Raw genomic sequence first — 27,681 nt, 5'->3', positions numbered from 1 at the left:
GGCGATGACAGGCGCTACAAAAACAACTCCCGCAGAATCGTGTTCCTAGCTTCGCGGGTTCACGTGATCGGTCTGGCACGGCGTGCGTCTGTGAAGATGTAGGGGGCCGCGAAGGAAGTCGTTTTCGAGAAGTAATACAGCGAGCCTGTCGGATGCTACAAGGCCTTGTAGCAGCTGTGCACTGTGGAGCACTTGACGAACGTGGTAGCCAATCAGTGGCGGATCCAGAGGGGGTGGGGGCGATCCCCACCCCCCAAAACAGAGGGTCTGGTTCCGCACTTGTCTCCAATATACAAGGATTTGGCCGTACAACACGACAACGCGGTCGAACACCATCGCGGTCCCGTCGCACTCGCTCAGCTTCACCAGCCTCCAACAGTACCATATGTGCTGGTACCACAGCACGTTTGGTGGCGACGCCCAGTGCTGCCGCCCACCCTGTGCAAGACCGAGAAATAATACAGCGAGCATATCGGCTGCTACAAATGAAAGGACAACCGGAATAATTCTCCACTAAGAGGTCAGATAGGGCCCAGCAGAGCCGTAGCGACGGGGCTGCGAGAGGGGCAGCCGCCCCGGGCGCCGTCGCCAGAGAGGGCGTTCAACGGCAGGCCCTCCACAAAGACTGAGACTGCTATGAAGTATTAAAGTATTGAGGCGCATAGTAGACTACTAAGAACACAGCAGTACAGACTACGGTATAGCTTCAAGTTAGAATGCATGCCATGACCTGTATAAGTGTAAAGCGCTAGAAAGCTATGTCATAGAACCAGTTAAAAATAACCACTTTATAAAATTATATAAATACATATAAACTACAAATACAATAAATACAAATAAACTTTATTGTTGGTTTCTTGATCACCTGTGACAGCTACTCTGTGTTGTAATTGCATAAAGTGTGGTACCTTCACCTCTATCAAATATTTCAATAAATAGGTCCTGTATGCACACAATCTCCAAATAAAAACAACCATTTTGAATTTACAGTGCAAACTTCTGCAAAAATGCACCACTGCTGCAAAAAGCACTGAGCCACAAATGTTCATCCTGTTCTAAAATTATTTACATAATAGTTAACAATTAGAAGCACAACAGGAAAACTTAACCATCTCCAACACACACACACTGTGTAACTAGCAACACACTTGCTGTGACTGTGTCATGCTTTGTTAGAGGAACTTGTAAACGGAATGATGGAACGCTGAGAACTACCGTTCGCAAATAAAACATCAATCGCTCAAAGTATCCAGTGAGGTATGGCTATAATATAACATCCTCACGCAGTGGCATGGCAAGCATTGCACATGGGTGACACTTGTGGCATCTTGTGGCTCCATAAATGATACACCACACATTAGTTTACTTCATGTTTTCTTCTTAGATCCTCTTAGATCCCCTGAGATGTTCAAATAACAGAAACGAGTTTTCACGTGTAACAATTGTTACATCATCCAACCATGTGGTGTATCATGTGTGGTCAATTCTCATTGCAGCACACTGCTAAGTTCCATGTAACAACACAAAAGTCAATCGACATTTCTAGTGTAAACATCGGTATTCCCACATTGCCATTCGCAAAATAACTACTAGGTGTCTACCGTTTCTTTTCCAGGTTACACTTTGCTTCTATCAGCGCTGTGTTGTTGCAACAATAATATGCGACCAGGTAGCTAACATATTTTCTCAATTTTGATGCCTTTCTGGGTAGAAACATGGCACCAAGATAGAATTTGAGGAACTCGCATTCTTGAAATGACCCCAACTCAACTTCTGACATGATGGATGAGGAAGGTGTTTGTTAAAAATATGCACCAGGTGTTTGATTTAGTGTATTCCAGTTGCTATTAGTACTCTGTTCTCAGTGCTCTGTTCTCTCTGTTCTCAGTTTGATATGAATGACAGCACACGAAAAGAAAAAATAAAAGCGATATTACAGAGTGACTTTTTAGCTCAACATTTTAAGCAGGGCCTGACTTTTTGGGGTTCTACCCGATTACGACAGATATTTACCCCAAGATTCAAATCCGTAAAAAACTGGGTTTAGCCCGATATTTCCCAGAAATCTGTTGAACTAGGGCGATTAGAAGTCATCACAACTAACACAGAGCTTTGGAAACAGCATTGTAAATGCATAAATATGCTCATAAAAACTGTCAAAACGAAGACCCTGCTGCCTCTTAGATGCATGGACTAAATATACTCTGTCTACTGGTGTACCATGTGTATTATGTTGAGTAAACCGAAGAGTTACACCTGATGCAATCAGATTCTACCACATCTGGTTTAATCTGGTTCAGAACCTGATTCAGAACCTGATCAGGTTCAGTTCGACCCGATTACACCGAAATTGTTGAAGCAAATTATAACCCGATATTTAACCTCCCGACATTGCTAAACAATATCACCTGAAAGAGTCAGGCCTCAATTATAGTCCTCTGGGTTCTCTGGTCACCTCAGAACAATTTCCTGCACTTGAGAGTTGCCCTACATACACATGTTACCACAAATATCAACCCACTATGTAAACATGTCAAAAAACAATGCATGGGTTACACACTGTACAGCATACAAGGCTTATTGCACATTTGAAACTGTTTTGGAAGACAAGTGCTCCTGCACTATCATACGAAACAGCAAGGCTGTAATTATGATTTGGACAGTTCTGAGCTTGAAAACCTCAGAAGAAAGGGCAAGCCCAACAAACAAACAAAACCTATATACACATGTGACTCTGTACAGAACATGTAAAAACAAGCTGCTCTAAAATTGTAAAGTTAAAAAAAAAAAAGAGATGGCATTATATGTATCGTATATGATACGACAGGTAAATTAAGGTATTGAAACCAATTATGAAGTTGGCTTCACACAGGCATGTAGGAAGTGTCCAACAAGGACAACACAAAAGTGTTACTTTTTCCCAGGTGAAGTTGTTGTTGATGATGGTGGCACGTTTCAAGAGGTAATTATTCTTTAATCAGGGTCATCGGCATCTGTAACACACAAGAGGACAACAATGCATGACGTCCTAACCACACTCAAAGAGCACCCTAAAGAGGATGGAACTCTTTTATATTGATACATAGCTAATTACATGACATGCATATTGTAGAGCATGGCATGTCATCTTCTCGACAGTTCATAGTGCAATCAGGAATTGTCGAAGTTTTTTTTTTTTCTTGCAGCATTGCACCAGAGGACACATGTGGGAAAATGTGCGCGTTTTATGTACAGGCTCAATTTCAGGACACTACAGTGCTATTCGGCAATATAGTAAAATTTCTTTACATAAACTATAATGTTGCTGTATGCTGCAGATGGCACTGGCTGTAGCGTATCCACGCTCTTCTGGCATACTATACTTTGAGACAACACAAGGGCAACAGTCATAGTATATACTGTATGTCATGTCATGTAAGTCGTGTATATACATACTATCTCCGCAAGCGGATAATGTAGTCCACACTGAAGTGGAGCACACTGAAGCATTCTGAAGTGGAGCACACGAGATGATAGCCGATGTTGAGCAGACGGAGGGAAGCTGATTCAAGTTTTGTTAACATGAATATTTTTACTTGTTTGCTTCAGAGTAAGCAAATGTGCTCTAACTACGCCATCTCTGACTAGTGTTTTTGCAACGTGACCAGCTTACAAACAACAGTTTGAAGCGTGTGCACGCATTATGTAACGACTCGCAGGGGTCACATGCCTGCATAAGCCAATCACAGACATCTTTAGATTAGGGGGCAGGGTTGACATGTAGTAGTTAACTTGTCCCAACGCATAGATCGACAAATCGTAAATCGACAAAATCGGAGCAGTTTTTTAGTTTGAGTGCAACCTGAAAGATGAACATCAATTTTGGTACACGAGTCAGCTGAAATCAGGTTTTGGGACTTAGGACCTAAGCTATGCTTTAATGAAAATGATAGTGTTAACCAGCTCTGCTCTTTTTTATTCACTGTGACACATTACCTGTGAGCTCGTGACGGAGCCATTGCGATCACGCCCCAAGTCCCAACTCTGGCTTCCCCGCTTATGGCGCAGTGTCACCATGGGGCTCAAGTAGTCAGGGTTGACGTGCTTTTGGTGGGTGAAGTAAGACATCAGGTTGCCAACTAGTATCACCATCAGCCACCCAAAGCCACAGTACCACTGGTACGACAACTTGTACAATGGTAACAGCAGGCACCTGTCACGTGTGGGACAAAACAAAGTCAGCGTCAGATGACCACAAATGCACCCCAAAAGGCCCAAATTTTGCAGAACGTTTGATTAAACAAATATGTGTAAGCTTTATACTAACCCGCTCTCGGGGATAACGGTCGCATTAATTCCATCAACCCCGGTCACAACGCTTGAGGTCCAATTTGCTATGTCACTGCTTGTAGTGGTTACCCCGAATGTATCAAAGACTCCCGAAGAGTTCACCCCCGCTGTTGTAGCGTTCTCCAGTATTTGTGTCGCTAAACTGCTGGCACTGCTCGAAGGGCACCCATCGTCCAACAGAGGGAGCTTCTGCGGAGTAACCTTGCACAGGATGGCTCCTGTACCCACCCAGAAGCCGACTAAAAGCGCTACTACGAGACCTACTATGGCACACTGAAATGGAAAAGCACGCGTTACTTCTTCAGCACATACTGAAAGCTAGACCCTCCGTCTTGCCTTTTGATTGGTCCTCGGGAAAAGCATGCCAAGGGTAAAGACACCTAGTAGTGGGCCTCCTACGACTCCAAAGATCATGAACGATGCCTGCAAGACTCCTCCCAGTTTCTCTACGACCCCCGTGAGAAGAACGCACAACAGTCCAAATGAGAAGGCTGCAAGCAGAAAGGTTTAACATTTTTTTAGCATGTTATGGATGGGCATTGGAATGCTGACTGGATTGTTGATCTGGAGGATGGACAATACTATTGTTACGGACAATATTTGAGGACAACCTTTTACGGACAACGCTCTCAAACTATCAGCTGCCCTCAAGGACCAATGGTATTGTAGTCCATTTGTGAACTTTCAATGTGTTTGGGAAGCTTCCCAAACACATTGAAACACAATGCATAACAGAACGCAATGCGAAAGTTTCACATCCGCACATTCAAATCAGCATTCATGACCATGATATTTATATATATATTCCACAACAATATTTATTTCACCAATAAACTGGTATAAAAAATTACTGAAATGGCAAATAATTGGCCCCATACAAAGCAATTCAAGTGATGGATCACCATACTGGACATGCTGCCATCCGACATTACCAAACAGAAGATTCTACTGAACGCATGCAGTGAAGACCGCTATTTTTATACCATATCACACTATAAAAATATATTGATATAGTATAATAATAATGATAAATATATTTTTGTACCATGTATTTGTGACATTTTTTCACTGACAACCAAATTGTTCTGTGTTTTATGAAACTTGACCATAATAAAATACCAATTATTGCGTTATGTGTAAGCTCCACAAAGGGCAGCAGCTGCCTTGACATCATGTACACTACGTTTCATGGCCAAACAAATTGAACTTGAAGACTGGAGTTGAAGTTTACAGTCACATTCTGATAACTGTGGATATCTCAGACTTTAGAACCGTTGTCAGCGGTATACAGAATTTCCAGACAGCCTCTTGTGGATATTGCCCATCATATGCACTCTAAAGCACTAACCTAGGCCCTTGAGTATGAGAGGAGCATGAGCATTGTAGGTTTGTTGACTGACGCAGAATGGCCGTATGAAGTCTTCCATCATTACAGCAGCCAATGAGTTGACAGCTGAGGAAACAGTACTGAGGGCTCCACTGAAGATGCCTGCCACAAATAAACCTGGGAGTCCCTGAATGTGACCGAGATATTCCATAACAAACCGAGGTAACACCTGAAAGCAGAAGAAAAGTCACTGTAGAATTTGCAGGCCTTCCATATGTAGTTTCGGTATTTGCGGTGCCCATTTTCTCTGTTTCTATTACCCTCTGCGCTGTGAAACTTTCAATGCAGGTTCACATTTATTCAAAGCACAGTTTTTTTTAAGTTCATCTAGGATAACCTGGATTACCTGTCGCAACCCCCTTAAGTGACTTAGAAATAACCTGATACTGCACCTGGTCTGTTCCAGAGATTTGATTGCTGATGAGAGGGTCACAGTGTCTGAAGTTGGCATAAATGACTAGACCTGCAAAGCTTGTGACCAAACTGAGAGCAGACACTATGGGCCAGTTCAGGAAGAGCGCCCTGCAAGATTATTTTCGACACAGTTAATTTCCTCAACTGGCTCACACAAATGCTACAATGCAACAGAGGTTACCTGCATTCGCAAGCGTGCAGAAAGTTGCACGATTCTTCTTTGAATGTCAATACTCAGAAAAGTGAGAATGCACTGTTTTTATAATGCTTCAGCATGTGGTGTCTCAAGGCTTGCATGTCTGGCTTGGGTACTTGGTTTTACAAACAGAATTCTTTGTCTCATTTACGGAAACGTATCTCCTGAAATTGATATTCTATTCACTTTGTACCTATATGTCATAGTCACAACCAGCAGTAAGGATGACTACTTTATCAGAGATACCACTATATATACAGAGAGCACTATAAAAAGTGCACAAATTATGTGAGTAAATACGGTATTTTTGTGCTCTGTACCAACACCCCAATCACAAGCACAGTGTTGTCACACCTTATGACAAGAATGAGTGTCCTGTTTATGGCTCAAGGCCAAAGAAACAAAACGAAAAAGCAGAGACAAAATGGACGATGGCGTGGGGTAAAACAGGATGCTACAGCACAAACATATTGCAACATTGTGTGTTCTGTTGTTAGTTGAAACACAACAGCTGATAGCTGAGCACTGATGCCCAAGCATTCACTTGGCTTCTCTCTGACGTTAGGACCTGATTGCGATTTTGAATGCTGCCAAGGCTACGGCAGGTTTGTTGCTGCAACAAACATATGCAGCCACCCACGGGGGAGGAAGCCACACAGCACATGATGCGTTTAACTTGCGGCGAACTGTCACAAACTCAAGGGAACTCCAACAAACAGGCGTTGCATCACAGTACCCGGCAGGAACGACCCCTGAGAGGGTGCCGTGTGTTTCTATTTTATATTACCGAGAGCTGTTTCATGGACAACGTGTGTCAGCCAAAATCACTGCAACGTTGCTGCAGGTATACATACAATTGTGCCTTTCCCAAGCTGTCCACTGTGAGCAAACGTTGCACCTGAGCCTGGTTCACACCGTACAGCGACACGTAGACAAATATCCCTCCAACTGCGAGTGTCCATACCGTGTGCCTCACTGTGGGATCCGGATCAAAGCTACGAGGAAGGAGAAGGTGTAAGCATAGCATAAAAGCAGCACTTAGAAGAGGCTATTTACAGAAAGGTTTGCAAGGGACTCAATTTATATTCAAGTTTGCATTCTCTAGAACATAAATCTATCCAAGCAGGTCCTCCATCCATGGTGACTGCTGGAGCATGTGTATCAGTTCTATTAATGCTGGAAAGACAACCACTCTTCTACATCGGAGGGCCAACTACTACTACTACTACAGATTTGGCGTCAAGACTTTAAAGTCATACCCAAAAACGAAGTCATTTTTATGTCCATTTTCATATGAAATATCCGACCACAAAATAATGTCTCACAGTGCTGTACCCAGAATATTTTCATATTTCAGGAATGGTCCAATGAGAACTTTACATGTGGGAGTAGGATTTCAACCTCATTTTCCGCTCTCAAATGCACTACCAAAAGTATAATTTTGGAGGGGGGGGGGTTAAACCCCCCCTCTGGCACCACAGATGTTTCAGCACAAGAAGGGGCATCGTAGTGCATCTGTAGTGTTGTGCAGAGATTGCCTTCTTTTGTAGCCTTCCTTATAGTTGGGGATTCACGACAGGGGGTATGGCAAGGGGATGAGTATCTTTCTCGCCCATGCCCTCATATAAGCCAGAAGCCTTGGATACTTTATGATATGAACACTTTATGATTCCGGCCCTCAATCATAATCTGATTTAGGGAGAGTATTCCGTGCTGGACGTCGCAATAGGCATGTACAGTCGCCGTCAGACTTAACCGTGACACGCGAGCGCATGGCCTGCGCGGACGCCAGCGCCGACTAGCGGCAGCTGCCGGGTCTGAGGCTTGGTCGCAGCACAGCCATTCGTGAGAAAATGTCTCAACCCTGTTCCGCAGCATAAATACGCGCCCCGGACATGCGTGCCTACGTCTCGGAAGCAGTCTCGAACCCAGACGCTAAAGCTTCACGGCGCTTTAGCGTCTCCTATAGTGACTGTACGCCAGACTATTGAGGAAATAATTATTTTTCTACGTGTCGAAACTCGCGAGATACAAGTCCTCGAACACACCCCCAAACCAAGAACGGATGTCAGAGAGCTCAGAGCGGCATCAATTCCCATTGCGAGCCGTAAGCACGTGACTTCTCGTGCGACAACGTCATCCGGATCCCTTCCCAGTGCCGCATTTGGAGGCTGGCGGTGGCGCTACTCATCGGCCCGGTTATTGCTTCCTCAATTTCTACAGTACTGTCTACTTTAACTTACCGCAGCATTTTTGTAAAAGCAGTGGATGTCCCACGAGAGATGCTTCGTTATAAAGTTGATTGTCATCATCATTCTACGCGTTTTCATATAGGAACTGCTGCTGTCGTCTGCTACGGTAATCGCACGTCCGCTTCTGCGCGTTCAAAATTCAAATTTTCATCGTCCAATCACGATGCAGGTCTCGCGGGCCGATCAGTAGCGCCAGCAGCGGATCGTGCGGACGGGCTCCGCATTGGGTTTGCCGATAATGACATGGTCGTGGTGCTGCCTCACTGGCGTCGGTGGAGGAAAGCCGTATCAGTTTCGGTATTTGAAAACTTTCGTATCGGTTTCGTGTTTCGAAACCTTCAGTGGAGGTTCATATCTGTGCAAAGAACCGTCTTTTACATTTATCTGGCATAACCTGGGATGACCTAGCGCAACCCCCTTAAATCTGACGGCAGCTGTGCCTAGGAAAACGTGGCTTTGGCTGGGAATGCGATATGCAAGCAGGTCAACCGTTCGCGCAGCACTGCGTGCTGAGGACCCAACACGAGATGCACGTGGCCTTTCCTGTGAAGGGCTCCTTGATGCGAGGCTTACGAGCACTCCCTTATTGCTGCCCTGTGATTGGACAGACGCTCGGTCACGTGGTTTCTCCACACATTACCACCTCTCATATCCAGAGGCACACCGCCGTAGCGTATTGCGGTGGCAACGAGGTTATCTATATCTGCACACACGTCACACAGATCCACTAAAATTGATGGTGCTGTTCGCACGTGTGTCGTTCTCGAGAAAAAAAAAAAAACATGCATATGCGTGTGTGCAATGGTTACAAGAGGAGTCTCGACCTTGGCGATGAAACTCCACATTCATAGCACAAGCATAAAAAGCAAACAAAAAGCAAAAAAAATAAAACAAGGTCACGTTCGTTTCAATGAGCCTAAGGGGGAAAGAGAAGCGGAAGCAATTGCTCTCACTCGACTGGAATTTTTCCCAATTACTCGGGAACTTTGCAAGGAATTGGCACTTGACCCTTATACCTCCTACCGCCATCCGTAGAGCTCCACACGCGATCAAGAATCCTTCACTCAGTACAGTCACTGACTAGAGTCACTAAATAAGACTCTATCACTGACAACTACACTGATCTTCATCAAGCGCGGTAGATAACAGGATGAGGTAACGATAGAACTCGTCAAACAAACGGCCGTAAGCTATTTACCGCTCCTGGCATCTTTTGTCCATTGTCCGCTAATAATGGCTCCTATATACAGTCACCCACACACAGAGACACATTTTACATAAGGGGCGTCTCAGTCTCTCTTTACTTTCAGCCTGTCTATGTTTATCTGTTGTGTCTGTGTCACTGTCTCCGTGCGTGCGTATGGATGAATGTAAACCGAAACCAATTAATTACTGCAACGAATGACCCGCTTTGGCACCCGGTGGCAGATTTTTCTATAAAAGGTGTCCACTGAAAGTCCCAAAACGGGTAGCACCCATTTTAATGCCGACGGTGCCCTGCTTCAGAAGTTATGTTTTTCACGAAAGTCATTTGAATTTATGAATTAATGAATGTATGCAAGCATGCATGCGCGCGCGTGCGTGCGTGCGTGCATCAGTGATCTGTGCTTCGAGATCACCAGGTGTGAGGTTACTTCGAGACTTCACAGCAGATCGACCTGCTTAGGAATTTACACAAATCAATGTCTCACTCTCTTCCGAAGCAACGCTATGGAAAATAAAACAATTGTCACAAATAAATAAAAAAGAGCGAGCGAGCGAAACAACATGATGCAATCGCGGGACGCGCAACGGGCAAACAAACGAGCAGTCAGGGATTTCAAAAATAACGCGTACGCACGAACTCTTCGAAGGCTAACAGAAACGTCCCTGAGTCAGACACCTCAACGTGACTGACATTATTTTGGCTACTACGTTGCCTTCTCCTGAAACACAAGCCGTGTCCTAGAATATTCGCAACGACAGCAGAACATGGAAGCACATTGCGGCTATCTCAGATACATTTATGTGCACGCACATAAAAGAGTCTAGAAACTTCTGTGCGATGACGTCATTCGGCTGTTGTCGGCGCTTGCGAGACCTCAACCCAGTTCATGCAACAAGCCTTGTATCAGATTCAGAGGCCTCTCTCCTTTTTTTTTTTTTTTTTTTGCAAGTGCCTGTCGTAGAGAGTTTACATCGTAGTGGAAATGATGATGCGTCCTGAGTTATCGAAAAACGGCGACCTCAACGGCTTCGGAATGCTCACGTGTGATTACCGGCCACCTCCCCATCGGAGGCAAACGGCGTATTGAAACGCATACCGGACGATACGGGTTGCAACAAACTGGTAGTTGGCAGGGATGTGCATAAATACACTTTTCGGGTATTTAAATATAAATACAAAATACTACATGTTTTCATGTATTTAAATACTGCCTATAAATACTTTATGATGAAAGTACTTAAATACAAAATATAAATACATTAAGACAGTATTTAAATACTGTAACTACTTCTGTAAATACTTTGAGCCGTCCAGGCACATAATTATTTTAAATTATATAATAAATGGAGCCGCCTATGGATGCATCTCTGCTGCACACAATGCCCACATATTTTTATTTTTCCGTGATGCAGTGTGATGATTTCAGCATCTTGCGTGGACCGACTTTCCATTAAACGTAAACGTCTCCTTGAGTCTCACCAGCAGCGAGGGGGGTATTAGACAGGGCGGTAAAGGGGACAAGAACCCACGACGACTCAAAACCAGCTAATGAACTCGTTATCGCTTCTTCCACTTTCTCTATGTTGAATAAAGTGTTCCATTTGCTGGTTTTAAGTCGTTGTTGTCTGTTCGTGTCCCGTCTGTCTGTCCTGTCCAGTCACCCCCACTGCAACGGGGGTGGCAATGCCCTCATTCGCACATTGTGCTGTTTTATAGAAGGACGGAAATCCCCGAACACACGGTATGGGTGACCTGTAGCCTCTAACCAAGATACCCTCCATCACTGGAGGCTAACAATGTGGAACTCGAGAGAAGCCCACAAATACGGGAGGATCAGATATGTGTATTTAAGTGTATTTTAAATATAAATATGCCTAAAACGGTATTTAAATATAAATATAAATAATTTTTTCTTGCCTGTATTTAAATACGTATTTTAAATACATGTATTTATATTTTAAATACTATTTTAAATACAATGTATTTAAATACTGCCCATCCCTGGTAGTTGGTAGTTCTTTGAACTGACACGGCACCAACAAGGGTGTTTTTTTTTTTAATTCAAAACTGAGTTTTTTTTATTTATTTATTTTTTAATAAGCTGGTGAGAGCAACAAAGAAACCGTCTTGGCAGCCGGGATATGCGGCAAGGCAAAAATCCTGTAGACTCATGTAAAAAGGACGTAACTCATTGGCGTAATTCATTGGTGGATAAGGGAGTGGGAGAGCGTCCTTTTGCGCTTCACCGCGACGAAAATATGTAACCCGAAACCAATTAATTAGTGCAACAAATGACCCCGCTTCGGTGGCAGATTTTGCTCGAAAATGTGTCCACTGAAAGTCCCAAAAAGGGGTAGCACCCATTTTAATGCGACGGGCTGCTTTAGAAGGTACGTTTTTCACGAAACTCATTTGAATATTTATTTAAATAATGAGCGTATCCCACTCACTCACACGGTGCGCAGCTTGTAGGTGGTATCGGACTGATATTGTAAAAAAGAAAGCTGTTCGATTGGTGCACCAGCAGAGCAGTCTCACAGCTTTTTTAGAAAAAAAAAAAAATCTGTCTCACAAAAAAAAAATAATAAACTTCACCATTAATTAGATAGCTTCTACAATATCGGTTTAAGCCTTTAAGGTATGGCTTGAGAAAAAGCCGACCTAGGTATTTCCACAAAGATACACGTTCTTCAAACAACTCGGGGAAAAAGAGTGTCGCGTGCCTGTGTCGTCCCCAATTGTGACCTGCCTCGGCCATTTCTCGTTGCTTATGTAAGACACACGTGTTCCTTCTTTTTTTTATTTATTCTTTTAGTCTAAAAATAAAGCTCATGAAGTACAAGAAATACCACGTGACACCTCGCTTGAAACGCGGGGCGCGGGCGTGTTGGCACATGCACTTGGAAGGATAAGTGGCCGCGTTCTAATCCACCAGCAGGGCAACGCAGACCTCCACATTCTCCAAGGCCAGCGGAGGTGTCGTGCAGGCCAAGGCGTAGTGAAGGCGGGAGTTCGCACAATTCGGCTCAGTAAGAGAAATTTCGAAGGGTGCACACCAGGAGCGGATCCAGACCCTCGGTTTTGGGGGGGGGGGGGGGGGCGGTTTCTTTGTCGGAGCGCGTAGTGGGGGAGGGGGGAGAGGGGAAATCCAATGTATAAACTGACGTTTTTTTTGTTTTTTTTTTTGGGGGGGGGGGGTTGATCGCCCAACCGCCCTCCTTGGATCCGCCACTGGTGCACACCACACCTCATACTGAGTTCCGTTCGTGCAGTGCCACGCACACTCACCAGTACGCACAGAAAAGGTTTAACAATGTGTCGTTCTCTAAAGGTTCTTCAGATGCGCAAACGCCTTTTATCGCCCAAGAACTTTTATATTATGGCTGTTTACGGCACTGGTTCGTAATATACTAGATCGGGGTGCTAGGACACAGCTTCTACAACATGTGAATGTAGTTGAATGATACGTTCGTCGTATCTCCGTGTACTCAGGAGTTAATGCACGGTGCTTCGGTAAAATAGTGGCACTGGCAAGGTTCAGTTCCCCCCCGTTTGGCCGCCGTGCAGCAGCACCGACGCTGTCCAGTATGGCGTTCCAGGCCTGAAGCGTAGATCGATAGTACGCTTGGACATCGAATTCTCGAACGTTCGTAATGGAACGAAAGTAGCGGGCATCGTCCAGAGCATGTCATGCCATAGTATACGGTTTCAGTAATTCTGAAACTGTGAGAAAAACTAGGAAAGCAAAATGTCGGCGACGGCGCAAGTGCGAAACGCAAGAGGTTCCGGGAGGTGCAAAAGAAGATATCGAAGATGCGCTCTGCAATAATGTTTTTCATATTCTCATCCGTAGCGTTTGCTTTTCCCCGTGGCGAACGCGCGGGAACTGTAGCACAGTGCAGCTTTAGTTCAACCCGTTTATAACGATATTACTTGTATAACGATGGAGTTTGCGTCACCGGCATCGTTATATGCGGATTTTACCGCATTACACATTGCCGTGACTACGCTTCTCCCCCTGGCCGGCCCGTCCTTCTGACCTGTCCCGGATTAGAAGGACAGGCTGCAGAAGCTGCAATGAACCACAGGTGACCCACCTGCAGTCTGTTGCAGCTCAAGAGATTATCATTCAAGAAAACAGCACGAACAAGACACGGACGAATAACAGACACATACGCAGCGGCATCCAACCAACTACCGCAGCTTGCTGAAGTTGTTCAAGAGGTTGAGCACAAAACCCAAATAATGAAAGTATTGGCACCACCCTTCAAATACTTGGTCAACGGGTGGCCTTCCTCGCATTTCTTGAGGGAACCAAATATCTCTTGTGCACAGTGCAGGTGCGCTGCGCTCGTATTTCTTTTTTGACGTTGTAATATAATATTCCATGACAATCAAAAACCTGATTGCGTTTTCATTATCGTCCATTAAAGGGACGATGAAGAGATAAAAAAAACCTCTGCAAGCATGTGTAATGCATTCATAGCCACTAATCCATTGACCAACCCTACTGGTAACTAACTAACTAACTAACTGACTGACTGACTAACCCACCACTGGTTAGAATAACGGAGATATTGACTAAAAACCACAGCCAAAAGAGGCGACTGCTTTGATGATGGCGCTGCTGGAACGACACGGAAACTGGCTGTGACGTAAAAAGCAGATGACATTGGCCACTGTCAGGCTAGCTTGGTGGAACCTTAGAGCGAGCAAAGGGTGTAAGTGACGTCAGTCCGCGTGCAAGGGGTGTGTCGGGCGACAGTTCAATGCTTTTTTTTTTAACGCGCGAACTGCTGCTGTGTTGAATACAACATGGCAAAAATGGGATATAGTTCAGATAATATGCCTCCTTGCAAGCCATTCGCCACTGAGAACTCAGGCTTCTTGGGAATCTCTTCATGGACCCTTTAATGCTTTGAACTTTTCACATTCTGTACGATGTTTCTCTGATGTTCAGACAAACTCGCTTGAGTGCGCTGCAGCCCATAGCGACAACACTACCCTTTACATAACTGAAATAATTCCTAGTGGTATTCTCCGACCTCCGGCTTTTGTTCCCACCTACCTTCACCGGGTTGCCAGATTTTCCACTCTTCAATCAAAAATCTGTTGGTTCACCAAAGCACATTATTTATCTGTCTCAATTGTTGCCAACAAGTGACTCCTAAAAGGCCCACACCAATGTCAGAGCAGAATAAGTTTTGGTATGTGTGGATGAGTGGTGCTAATGCATTTACGTATATGTGACTGCTGAACAGTGTTTTGGTGAAATCCTTTCATTCTGTTGGTGCAGGCTCTAAACACTGCAGGATACAAATGTACGCCATACTTTTTGGGATGAACCGGGACAAGAAACACTCTGCTGTTTTTTGCGCACCTTCAGCCAGGTCAGTCGTGGCTGTAGGAGCTACTATGACCTACTTCATACTGCTTTTTTGTAATTAGTATGAATGCCAAAGTCTCAGCCGCAGCCAGATCACCAGACCTCAAAGTTCTCAAGGGCTGTTAATGAGAGTAATTATATGTCCTCTCAGCACAATGTTGCACTGTACCTAAATCAAATAAGCATGCTGTTGAATATATAAAATATTTCCTTTTTTTTTTTTTTCTTGTCCTTCTACTGTCTATTGTCTTTCGGCATAATGTTACACTGTACTTAAATCAAATAAACAACCTGTTGAAAATATAAAATGCTTGTTGGAAAATACTGTGGTTGTCAGGTCCTTTTGCTTTTCCTCAATATTTTTACCTGTACCTCAGAGCCTGCCGTCGAGGATACGCACTCAGTCCGCCGAAGTGAAGTGTGTGTGTGGGGGAACTCGCTGAATTGTTAGTGCACTTTCTGCCGAGTGCCACTACAAGACGCCATGTGACAGCACACAAATGACACTAAGTGCAAGTGTCACTCGTTGAAAGCGACACTAAATTAGTACGTGTGACAGGAGTACAAGATGTCAAAGCTAGGATGAGTGCAGTACAGAAAAAAACAGCGTTGCATATGGAGTTCACAAAAACAGGGTAGTTGGTATGTATTGATGTGTGGGAACAGTGCTTGTTAAGGATGCAAACAAGAAGCAGATAAGAATAACACGTCGTCCCATCCATGTCTTTCTTGTGCGCTGCTCTCACCCATGATTACATATGGAGTCTTGTGTTTTGGGGGTTACGCACTGTAAAACCAGTTTTTACCCTACTGCTTTGCATCATTCCCACTTTGGGTAAAATAGAAAAAAAACTAGAGAACTGAACTGAACTTGACAAAGTGCAAACGCAGGATCTTGTACGGGACCCCTCAGGTCACTAAATACTTCACACTCAGTCCTACCTCTCTCCATCTGGTGTGTTTTCCTTCTCACTATTGTTCTTTTCTGACTGAAAATATGCTCTTCCACACGATAGCACCCAATTTTATCCCATTATACAGCTTCAAACAAAAAACATGATTTCTACCCACCAGAGAAAAACATAGAGCCCGAAAACAAAAGGGTATAGACACATACCTCCTGTAATATTTCCACCATTGGCTTTTTAAAAGCACATACATATCCAAACTATAGTTCCCACCATGATTAAATAACATCTTTTCCATGCATTTGGTCAGGACTATAATACATTCTGTATAGGGCCCGACCTTTTAGAGTTATACCCGATCATGCCTGCTATTTACCCCCCACCCCGACCCAAATCAACAAAAACAGGGTTTAACCTGATATTTCCCCGAGAACTGCTGGACGAGGGGGATCCAAAGTCATCACAACTTCCACAGAACTTTGGAAACTGTGTTGTAAATGCATAAATATGCTCATACAAACTGTAAAAGATGGAGGCCCTGCTGCCTCTTAGATGCATGTACTAAATAATGATACTCCGTGTCTACTCGTCTGTCGTGTATTATGCCGAGTAAACCCAAGATATATGCCTGATTCAATCCGATTCAACCAGAATTGGGTTGAATTAGGTTCAGTTCAACCCAATTCCACCCGAAGTATTGAAGCAAAATATAACCCAAAAAAGTCAGGCTCTAACCGTGTACCACTTACTTCAAAAACTCTATACGTCCTCCATCCAATGCAGCCTGCCAAACATTGCCTACGCCACCCACGTTGTAGGAACCCACAGCAACGACAGAAAACATGGCCAGGAACATTAGTAAAGACTGGAATAAGTCCGTCCAAAGGACTGCCTTCATGCCACCCTGGAAACAGTTTACACTAATGAGTAAGACATATTTATTTATTTATATATATATATATATATATATATATATATATATATATAAACTTTCTAGTGTAAGAAGAAACATGCATATAGAGGAAATTTCACAAAACTTTGAACGAAGCTTTAAAAGAAAAATTTAGCATTATACGAGAGTGACCACAAAAGAATTTGGTTGCAGTTTTCGGGTGGCAGTCACGATATTTTCGTACTGCCCTAATTAATTGTTTTTAAATATCAATTTTACATAATTTAATACCAATTTTTTCTTTTAGAGCCAAGAACCATGCCAGATATGCTCGACCGCAAACAATAGATATCCGGGGTTCCTGAAGGCTTACCTGCTTTTTCTTGGCTCTGATATCGATATTTAAAAAAGTATACTATTAACCCCAACTAATTAATTATGGGCAATACAAAAAAAAAAATCTTAACTCGTGCTAGATGACTGCCAGCCCAATCCCAATGGTTTCACCCTCGCATAATGCATATTTTTCATTTAAAAAAAAACTTCGATTGAAGCTACATGAAACAACCTGCATGTGAATTGTGTCTCACAGAGCTTGTATGCCTTGTGTGACTCATAGCTTCCACAGTACTGCTTACAGTTGGCTTATTTTTCATTTGTGTAACTGTCTACTACTCACAATGGTGCAATAGAAAGTGCAGACAAAGCCAACTGAGAGGATGGACAACCACTTCGATATTCCCGTAACAGCACTGAGGGCCACAGCAGGGGCGTAAAGTACCACTGACATGTATAGCACCTGCAGTTCAGAAAAAAAAAAGGCATCAGCACACCATAAGCAATGCAGAAATGCTGCCGTACCCACCATCTGAACTATGAAGGTAGCAGACATTGCTAGACGTGTGGCAGTTCCAAATCTTTTTTCTAAATACTGCAACAGGACAAACAATTAAATTAAATAAATGCACACTTGTAAATCACACACACAAAAAATAATATGCATATTCCTTATATGTAAAGTAGAAATTCCTTCGTAGCCCCTCAAAATGTGACAGAGTCGTTATTAGGTAATGAATCTATGTGAAAGGCTCCAAGCGTCTTTTTCCAAGTGTCTGGTATCAACTTGAAATTGATATTCAATATTGTAAAAAAACACACACACACAAATCAAAACTGTGCTTGCATGAGACTCACAAGTCAATAGGTATGCAAGTTATGCATCTTTATTCAAGCATGACTAAATAATGTTGCTCCCTTTTTGCACTTCCTGTTGATCTCTGCCTTGTGTTGGGCAGCCTGTAATTCAGGTGAACTCAGGCCAGGCTAGGTATACTGGTTATGGTGAATATGACGACGATTTTGAATATCTAATCTGTTCTCAATACCCAGGTGAGCTTCACAACGCATTGTGCATTGTACAAGGCTCTGCGAGTACAGAAGAAAACCACAGATGAAGCACGCTGGAGCCAAGATAAAGATATCAAAAAGTCCACGACAAAGAGTTGCGCTCACAAGTTTCAGGGATGCAAGAACAATGGCCCGATAAGCCACTTTTGAAGCCTGGTGCAGGAAAAATTTTGTGGCAGCTACCCAAAACCAGTGCAGCAAAATGATCCATTACCTTTATAGCGCATTACGTTCTTGTCACCTGTGTTAGCTCTGTCAGTAGAAAAACTTATGCTCTCCAAAGAGAAATGAACGGTTAGCTTAACAACTAGAAAGCTGTATAAAATAAGCAAAAACAAGCACAGATTTTCCAAATTCTTCTGTAAGGCTATCCCGTCCTCATGTACCAAAAATTCACAGCTTGCAAAAAATTATAACGCGGTCTATTATCATGCCAGCTCAAAATTTGTTTTAGCGCTCAACTGCTAACACGCTCGATAACAGCAGCTCTTACCTCGTAGACACTCACAACCTGCATTCGATAAAATACGGGAAGAAACACATATGCTGCAATGGGGGTGCCAAAGATGTAGGCGATGTTGATGATGACAAACTGAGTCCCGTAATAATAGTTCTCCGCAGGTACACCGAGCAACGTCACCGCCGACATGAAGCTCGCCATCAGAGAGAAGGCCACGGGTATCACAGACATGTTCTTGTTTGCCAGGAGGTACTCCCTGGCTGTACGCTGCCGGTCCCCGGTGAAGCGGTAGTAGATGCCGATGAGAGACGACACCACCAGCATCACCGTGAAGACCGCGTAGTCGGCAGCTCTGAACACCTTCAGTTCATCAGCCATTTTTCTTTTTTGTTCTGAAACGTGAGAGAGAAACACGAAAGACACGTTTAGAGAAAAAAAAAATTAGCAGAGCTCTCTCCGTTGGAGAGGTCAAAAGAAAGTCTTCGCCGCAGAACTTACCTTGGTCACTTTTTTATTTATTTTTTCGTTAAATTGATTACATCAATTTAATCGAATGAACCAAAACGGATTAATAAAATGTAATTAATCTACCCAATTTTATGTTAGTTACTAAAAAAGCAATGAAGTTATGGCTGCAGTTAGCCTGCAAGAGTTGTAACAGAGTTACAATTACTCTCTCTGAAATTAGACTAGTTACAGCCACAGATAACACATTAAAGTACACAATACAAGTTACTCTTGTAGAAAAGTATGTACGTATTGCAACTAGTTGCTGCAAAAAGTAACTATCCAAGACCGAAAGAAAGAAACACCCCGTCTTCGACTGTGGGAAACGTACGGTTGCAGGAAAGTACTTAGCATAATTAACGACCATAAGTGATGCGTCTCGGAACCGGATCAGAGAGGGAAGGAAACGACAACACCACCAACAACCATATTTAGAGGTGACGAATGGGGAGTCTTGTCGCCAGGGGCGACACATTACCCCAATGCTGGTGGTCATGTGGTGGTGGTCAGGGATGGAAAAGATAGCCATGGTGTGGGTAATTCATATGGCAAATTTTACTGGTTGTCGTAGTGCAGAGAAAGTTGCACTGGCTCGAGTGTGCATGTTTCACCGGCCGCTTCCATGCAATGTGAGCCGCGTTTCATTGGTTGTTTAGTTCCCTCTTTGTTCATTTCTACACTGAAACCACATGTGCTGCACGAAAATGACCTGCAAAATTTTCCAAAGGAAGCGCCTTTGTTCTTGAAGGATGATATCCTAAGTGAAGACCAGTGCTCAGCACATGCACGACTAAGACAATGCTTTAGACTTCGGCTAAACCTGATAAGTCGCTGGGCATTTTATCATATTATAAGTCCATAGGCAATGAAAGTGGGTTCAAGCAGCACGCAGAATTATGATGGAGTTGTGCCGGGAAGCACTTTCAGGGGCGCCAAATTCAATTGCTGCTTTATAGCTACTCCAGAATGTCATTGCATTGTCGTCTGACAATACTCTCTTTGGCTGTAATCTGATACAACTCGAGTGCTATGGAAAACCCAAGCCTTCCACGAGATAGTACGCGAGATGTTTGAGGAATGCGAGGAATGTAGCTGTAACGCATTTGGAAGCGAAGCTCCGCACGGCTGTTTTATTCTGGTGGTGTTTTACTACTATCCACATATGGCCAGGCTTTCGTGCATCTATGAATTCTGGATAAAGGAACCCGAAATTTCTCGCCGACAAAACTCGTGGCCATTTACGCACACGAGCCTTACCTGTGTGAAACAGAAGAAAACAGTAACGTAACCTGAAACGACCGACTGCAGGCTAAGCCGGCACCTTAGAGACAGGCTACAGACAACATAGCAGACAACAGGTTATATATGTAAGCAGCCATACCTTAAGTCGACGATGAAGTCCACAAAATTCTTGCCCACAGCGTCGACTAGGCACAACCCGGTAGTGCTATCACCTGCTTGTCTTGGGGTGAAATGACTGGGACTTCGCGGCGAGCGCACAGGACCTCATGCCCGCGTTAACTCACGTGCCTCATCAAGCGAATTTTCTTTCGTTTTGATACACAGGTGACCATACGTCATGCTTTTCCCACGCAGCGCGAAACCAGAAAGTGTTTCGTTACTGTTCTCCGGAAATTTTTCGGTCCACACCGGTCCACAACATACAACACGCGCCTCCGTAGCCTTCGCCGCTAACAACCCAGGGCCAGCCCACGGCGTGCGATGGTGTGCGGAAAAGCACGGACAACCCCGAGCGTTTTTCCGATGGACCACCGCGAGCGCCCCTGAGCGCCAGACAACCGTGAAGAAATATACGTAATCTAATTGATTGTTACGGTCATAGGTAGGTAAAATAGAGCAAAATCTATATGTACTGATGCAGTGTTAATCCGACATACTAATAAACTAGCAGAAACGAGCCGGACGGGTTTGGGATTCAGATCCAGCGCTTGCAGCGCTAGAGACGGCACTGAAACAACTCGTCTAGCAACATTGATACCGGGATTTCGATTTCGCGGAAAAAGGAATGAATTAAAAGGTCCGGTTTCTGTCAACTGTTCTTATCCTTTGGGAACGAGCAGAGTGAAGGGTAACGTAGGTCTACGAAGGCGCTACAAACCTCGAGAAGCTAAATGGATCCTAAAGACTATGTTGTCGTAAGTCTTTGCCGTAGTTTTGTGTTACAGTATTCCGGTTATCAACTGTACGTACATTCCATATGCGCGCGCGCACACAGCTGAGCCGTATAATACCACACTGCTGCAGCACCGTTCCTTTTCCAATAACGTATGTACACACCTAGACACGTAAGAAATCCGGGATAGGGACGACGTAATTGGGTCAAAGTTTTGCTCCGGGAAAGTGCAAAAGTGAACCATTGGCTGGAACCACCTCCTGCGTGGAACATTTTATAGGGGAAAGAGCATGAAGAGCAGAACATCTGCCCCAAGAAGCGAAACTTTTTGTCCAATGAACTTGCGTGGGTCAAATCGAGCGGGACAGGGAGGGCGATAATATCTCTCACTCGAGAGCGATAATATCCTTGTTTTTCGGTAGTTCCCATATTACAGCTGCCCCAACAAACTACCTGTAGCAGGTAGTGACAAGGATGCAACCCGAGGCAGGGTCGTGGTTCCGAGGTATCGTCAGTACCGTGGCGTGCCTGCGTCGGCGATGGCTGTGACATATCTCGCGTGGTCAATCCAATCCAATCCAACCTCAGAAAAGCGACTCTGATTGCAGTGCCGTGCGCTCCGTGAGACGCGCTTTGCCACGAAAAGTAAATGGCATTCCATTGGGGACACAAACACAACACTGATCCGGGTAGGCACCCGTGTCCGTCGTGGGGCAAAATTTGCTCTCTCACTAGACTATGTTCCATATGTTACAGTTGGAAGAGTAGTGTCGTCTGCTTTATAAACTCTTCTAAAAAAGGAGGAGTGCAGTCAGGTGTCTGATATAATTGTCACGCATTTGTTTTAGATACCAGACGATTTCGCAGGGTACAGCTTAAACCACTTCTGCATCCCGCCACACTACAAGGATTCATTAGAGTCTGTCTTTCTACCAAGTGGACTCATACTCAACCGGTTAGTTCAAATCTGCTTCGATTCATAAGCATTTGCAACGAACTTACCATAAATCCCAGTTATACTTCTTGAATACGTGCAAGAAAGACATATTGCCACATGGCCTTGTGTAGAGGTGAGCTGGGCACTGTCTCTTCTTTTCTGCTGCCTTCTTCCTTGATTTTCTTTTTCCTCATAACATTCGCCTCTTCCGACTGGAGTCCCTCCCAACCATTTTTGCTTTTTGAAGTGCCTCTGATTGCCAAAACGTTGTCTAATGGTACACCAAAGTCCAACCCAATTATTTATCCACAGGGTGGAACGACTCGCGCAGGACATCGTCACACACTACAGCGACAAGCCATTCCAAGCCCTGTGCGTCCTCAAAGGAGGCTACCGTTTTTTCGCGGACCTGCTCGATAGGATACAGCAGTACAACCACTTTGGATGCCGCTCTGTTCCCTTTTCTACGGACTTCATTCGTATGAAGAGCTATGTCGTACGTGTGCACCGCTGTTCTACGTATGGGATGTTTCACAAAAATCCGCTACATGTTTCGAGCACTACTGGTGCTGCTGCAGAGCAACGAAAAAACAACAACAAGTATATTTTTAGATGATGATGGAAGTTTCTTCGCCAGGGGAGATACTCTACTCTTTTGTGGGATGTGGAAAGCAAGCGTTGGACCAACTTTTCTCAGCATTGATTGGAATGAAAGATAGTGTTACTTTGATATTGATTTACTTAAATATTCAAGTGATGGAGTAAAAAAATATAAGCCTATTGCCCCTTTCCACCCAGGAAAAAAATAGTATTGCTTCTATTTGCATAGTTGTGGTACATTTCATCTTCCCACTCGATTATTCTTCCCAAACTTCCCGCGAATTAGTAAGACGGCGAAATTAACCACTTTTACACTATTAATCATATTGAATTGCCAGAAAACTCTGTCTTGTTCCTATGCTGCACTGTCACTAGCAGTATATGAAATATTTAGTGTGAAATTTTGGTGAAATATGCTGCGTATTTCGAGGTCACAATATGCATAATTGATAGGAAAAAAGGAAGTATTGTAGCTTCATCAACAACTATTTATCTCTCCTCTCTTTAGGATGACACTTCAACTGGTGAAGTCCAAGTGATAGGCTTAGACAGCATGAACGATTTAAATGGCAAGGTACTGCTCATCCTCAATTTGAATTAGTCTGTGTGATTATCCACCTTTTCGGCTCTCAGTAATGTGCTCAAGGACAGAAAACGCAGTAGCATGAATGCTCACTTTTTGTGTTTACTGTGAGGAACTGGTGAATACAGCACTATCTCATCTCTCACCCATATTTTACCGCTCACCCCCCCCCTTTCGTTTCATTGCTTCAGAACCTGCTCATTGTCGAAGACATCATTGATACTGGGAGGACGATGAAAGCGCTACTGCATTTATTGAAAAAATTCAACCCTAATGAGATCAAAGTCGCCAGGTAGACATTTGCATTTGTTGTGAGCCTCTAATCTGGGCCGTATCATAAACTGATTCCCTTTTACAGCCTCTTTATCAAGAGGACGACCAGAAGTCAGGGCTTTATTGCTGATTGTAAGTGTGCTAACATGACCAAATGTCTGTTGGCTGATTGTCCACTTTCACCTTACCACATTCAAAGCCATATCAGTGGTGCATCTTTCCTGGAGCAATAATTATATCTGTTTCCAGATGTGGGGTTTGAGATCCCCGATAAATTTGTTGTGGGCTATGCGCTGGACTACAATGAGTATTTCCGTGACCTGAGTGTAAGTTTATGCTTGAGCTCCTCAGACGTTCATGAAACACTTGTGTTTTACATTTGATATTTATATTTACATTTCAGCATGTGTGTGTCATGAGTCAAGAAGCAAAAAAAAAGTACTCCAAGAAATCAGCAACAGTTCTTTGATCTTTTGGCACATAAGCCTTCTTCATGCATTTCCATCGACTTCTGTAAAAAATCAGTTGCTATAGCCCCTTATCAGTTTATTCATACTATGTACGAACAAGAAATGGTAGTATTCTATATAGATGCCTGGTTCCAGCAAAGTAAAGGAGATATATGAATTTCACTTGACATATCAATTATTCAACCTGGTCAGTACTTAACTTATTGTTGTGTAACTTATATAGTATGCTTGGAGTTCCCCTATAGGTATCTTAGAAGATGTCCATGTTCATTGTATTATTGAATTACAAGAATACCACTTCCAACGAAGCACATATCTGTTGCCAATTCATGCAAAGTTCCGAAAAGGATGGAGCAAATGAGTCCACCATTGGTGCCTTTCCCCAACTGCCAGATTTGTTTTAGTGAAGTTTCTTTTTCCTGAGACACTCTTATGTTGGTTGTGACTCTGCCACAAGCATTTTGACATTGGTTTGTGGAATAAAAACAGGCAAAAATGGTGTGGTGTGATGTTATTTGTACAATGGCATGTGTCTTCCAGCATACGTCTACCAACCTATCCCCCACATTCTACCCTCAGGTAGAGCTTGCAAAATCCTGCGCTGGTGAGCATGTACCACACGTGCAAGGGTTCACAAAGCCACCATACCTACATAAATGTGCAAGAGCAAAAGCACAGCTGTGTCAGACAAACCATACCCATGCCTACTGTGGGACATGTGTAAAAGGTAAATCTTCATTGGGAAAATATTCCTGGGGAAAGACTTGGAGCATTTTAGTGCCTATGGAACCTCTAAAATGCTGCAAGCAAGTTCTGAAAGCTTCCAAGCCGGTTGTAAACTCTGTTGTGATTGGAGGGATTTTTAAGTATGACGTCACGTTTAGAAGGCTTTCATTGGTCCACGCCATGACGTTCATGTTGCCACCGTCGCCAACATGACTTGCGCAGGAAAACAATATACCGCAAACACTCCCCACGCAATAACTTTGTGTGATGAAATGTGATTGAAATTTGAAATTTGCGCAAAGTTTGTACATACCTGGCGCCACCTATACCAAATGACACTCAACTGCTCATTGATAGGTTTTTATGGGCGTTTATGTTTAATCGCCCGGAGGCGCTCGGAGCGGATATGTCGTCACGGATCTGGCTCGAGAGCGTATGAGAATTGGCTCAGATCCGCCCGCTTTGTGTTTGGATATTCGCTCAGAGTAACCTCCGAGGCAGCTCGCTTCGCTCGGAGCTTGGAGGGCGAGCTCGCAGATCCTTCCCACAATTCCTGAGCTAGAAGATGGCGGCTATTTTGAAATTTTGAGATGGCTTTCATCCAGACAATCTAGACCGCCGTACCACACGAACCAGTTGTGGAATTAGTGCTTGAAAATGCAAAACTCTCTGACAGATGTCGATAAACTTTATGTAACACAGGCTTTGATGCAGAGTTTGCAGCCAGCGTCGTGATGGACGAACGCGCGAGTGGCCCCGCGTGAACGGCAAGCAAATCGGTCGTCGTCGTCTTCCACACACTACGTGCAACATGGAATGAAACATGAAATGATGTACAAAAAGAAAAAAGAAGGAACACAAAATCAGAAAAACTGACAGAAGCGAAACCTTCAAGCCACTAAGGCATAAACGGTGCCCTACGACGAACACCAACGGAAGCAGACGACACAGCAATAGATACTGCGCAAGCGCAAAGCCGTTGTCGCTCGGTCGCGTATGGAATTTAATTTTCTCCTCGCTTTACACCCGACCGATCGATTTCCGGTTCGGTGACGCACTTCCGCTCAGCTCGGGCTCTGCTCCGAGCGAATAAACATAAACGCCCTTAGAGTATCTCGTATCTCGATAGATTTCGAATTCTGTCAATAGGCCGCATGCATATCTGATATTATTCTTTTTTGTCGTATCAGTTCAGCCAGACTGTCGAACGGAGTGTCGGGACGTTGCTCATTGCCGCAAAGAGATTAGACACAGATAAAGACGCGATTGCGCGATTTGCCGACGAGCCAGAAAAGGTACACAGAACGGTGATTGCGTCAGTTACGCCAGGTGCTCTTGAGATTCCACCGCAAAAATGCTCCCAGTCATTGTCCGGTTAGTTTTACTTGCAGCGTTCGTTGCCTGTAAGACCTGCCCCGGGGGAAGAGTGACATGCGATGATGGTTAGTTAATTTGCTGACTGATAATGACAGCGCTGGATTTGATAACAAGCACGAAGGATATGTTATCGTTGATAGTACGTGACTTAAAAAAAAGAAAAACAAGACTACAGCTTACATTAAAAAATTGAGTAATTTATTATGACATTTATTAATTATTATTTTATAACATCCAAAAAGGTATAGTAACTAAGTGACACGACTTCTTTTTCAGATAATACCTGCTGCAAATACCTCCACAAACAGTATTCATGCTGCCCACTACCTAATGCTGTTTGTTGCAGCGATCTAGAGCACTGCTGCCCACACGGGTATCTATGCGACAATGAGACCAGTGCCTGCAAGAAACCAGATCGTAACGTGGCACCGACCGTCCTTGCAGTTGAACGAGAAAAATCCGAGAGTCGCTACATCAAATGTGACAAGGAAGGCGATTTCCTGTGTCCCAACACCTTCACCTGTTGCAAGTCTCGGAACGGGTCATCTTACAACTGCTGCCCGATGCAGAATGCAGCGTGCTGCAAAGACGGAGAACACTGCTGTCCTTCGGGGATGAAGTGCGACTTTGCCAGGAACGAATGCACGCTTACGATAGCAGCAGTGTCTCCGTCGCGTAAGGCTATTTCGAGAGGTGCAAAAGTGGTGTGCCCCGGTGGGAACCACACGTGCCCTGCCGGTTACTCGTGCTGCATGGGGCCCGATGACACGTGGAACTGTTGCCCAGTTCCAAATGCTGTCTGCTGCAAGGACAAGATCCACTGTTGTCCATCAGGGTCAGTGTGCAATCATCAGCTAGGAAAATGTGACAACGGCCTTAAACTTCTGCCGTGGAGCAAGAAAACTCCAGCCACTAGAATGTCGTGAATAATGCTTTCGAGCCTATAGCTCCGATGGATGAGTCTAGGTCAGTTATAGCCACTGTCATACCTTTCCTTAGGAAATACTCAGTTAAGTGCCATCTTGAATGTTGTACTATAGCTGCTGTACTTTATAATGCAGCTACTTTTTTTCTTATACACCTTCACTCATTTTCGTGTTAGTTACATTAGGAACCGGAGCAAATGCCCATGACAAAACCATTTGTACCTAAGTCTTGTAGAGTGCCTTCTTTTTTGTGTTTGCTTGCGGTAGGATTGTGATATGGACACTTGAAGCAGACCGATAGCCGAACAAA

At 44.0% G+C, this 27,681-nt stretch overlaps 2 protein-coding genes across 2 annotated transcripts; one reads left to right on the top strand and one right to left on the bottom strand.

The window, feature by feature from the left end:
• Window positions 1–822: 822 nt before the first annotated feature.
• On the bottom strand, window positions 823–21,146 carry LOC135366835 (putative sodium-dependent multivitamin transporter). The gene is made up of 12 exons (XM_064599773.1): window positions 20,727–21,146; window positions 18,872–19,230; window positions 17,837–17,902; window positions 17,651–17,770; window positions 16,829–16,983; window positions 7,181–7,321; window positions 6,109–6,238; window positions 5,678–5,885; window positions 4,666–4,820; window positions 4,307–4,602; window positions 3,976–4,192; window positions 823–2,993 (listed from the first exon to the last, which is right to left on the bottom strand). The coding sequence occupies exons 2-12, from the start codon at window positions 19,214–19,216 to the stop codon at window positions 2,967–2,969; spliced, it is 1,860 nt and encodes a 619-aa protein (XP_064455843.1). The 5' UTR covers window positions 19,217–19,230; window positions 20,727–21,146; the 3' UTR covers window positions 823–2,966.
• Window positions 21,147–21,324: 178 nt separating this feature from the next.
• On the top strand, window positions 21,325–24,841 carry LOC135366837 (hypoxanthine-guanine phosphoribosyltransferase-like). Its single transcript, XM_064599775.1, has 8 exons — window positions 21,325–21,501; window positions 22,328–22,434; window positions 22,729–22,912; window positions 23,525–23,590; window positions 23,791–23,891; window positions 23,958–24,004; window positions 24,122–24,198; window positions 24,276–24,841. Exons 1-8 carry the CDS (start codon window positions 21,478–21,480, stop codon window positions 24,339–24,341), a joined length of 672 nt encoding a protein of 223 aa, XP_064455845.1. The 5' UTR covers window positions 21,325–21,477; the 3' UTR covers window positions 24,342–24,841.
• Window positions 24,842–27,681: the final 2,840 nt, after the last annotated feature.

Source organism: Ornithodoros turicata, chromosome 8 (assembly GCF_037126465.1).
Source record: "Ornithodoros turicata isolate Travis chromosome 8, ASM3712646v1, whole genome shotgun sequence".
In the NCBI taxonomy this organism is placed as follows: Eukaryota; Metazoa; Arthropoda; class Arachnida; order Ixodida; family Argasidae; genus Ornithodoros; species Ornithodoros turicata.
Note: the sequence above shows the minus strand (reverse complement) of the source record. Positions and strands in the feature narration are given on the sequence as shown.

Bases quoted from the DNA above. Each gene is read 5' to 3' on its own strand.
- LOC135366835 (XM_064599773.1), bottom strand. From the start codon at position 19,216: ATGGCTGATGAACTGAAGGTGTTCAGAGCTGCCGACTACGCGGTCTTC. The intron at 7,322-16,828 runs GTAAGTGGTACA...CCTTCCTCGTAG, and splicing joins GGACGTATAGAGTTTTTGAA to CTTTGATCCGGATCCCACAG. The intron at 6,239-7,180 runs GTATGTATACCT...ATAATCTTGCAG, and splicing joins AGCTTGGGAAAGGCACAATT to GGCGCTCTTCCTGAACTGGC.
- LOC135366837 (XM_064599775.1), top strand. From the start codon at position 21,478: ATGGATCCTAAAGACTATGTTGTC. The intron at 23,591-23,790 runs GTACTGCTCATC...TCATTGCTTCAG, and splicing joins TGAACGATTTAAATGGCAAG to AACCTGCTCATTGTCGAAGA. The intron at 24,199-24,275 runs GTAAGTTTATGC...TTTACATTTCAG, and splicing joins AGTATTTCCGTGACCTGAGT to CATGTGTGTGTCATGAGTCA.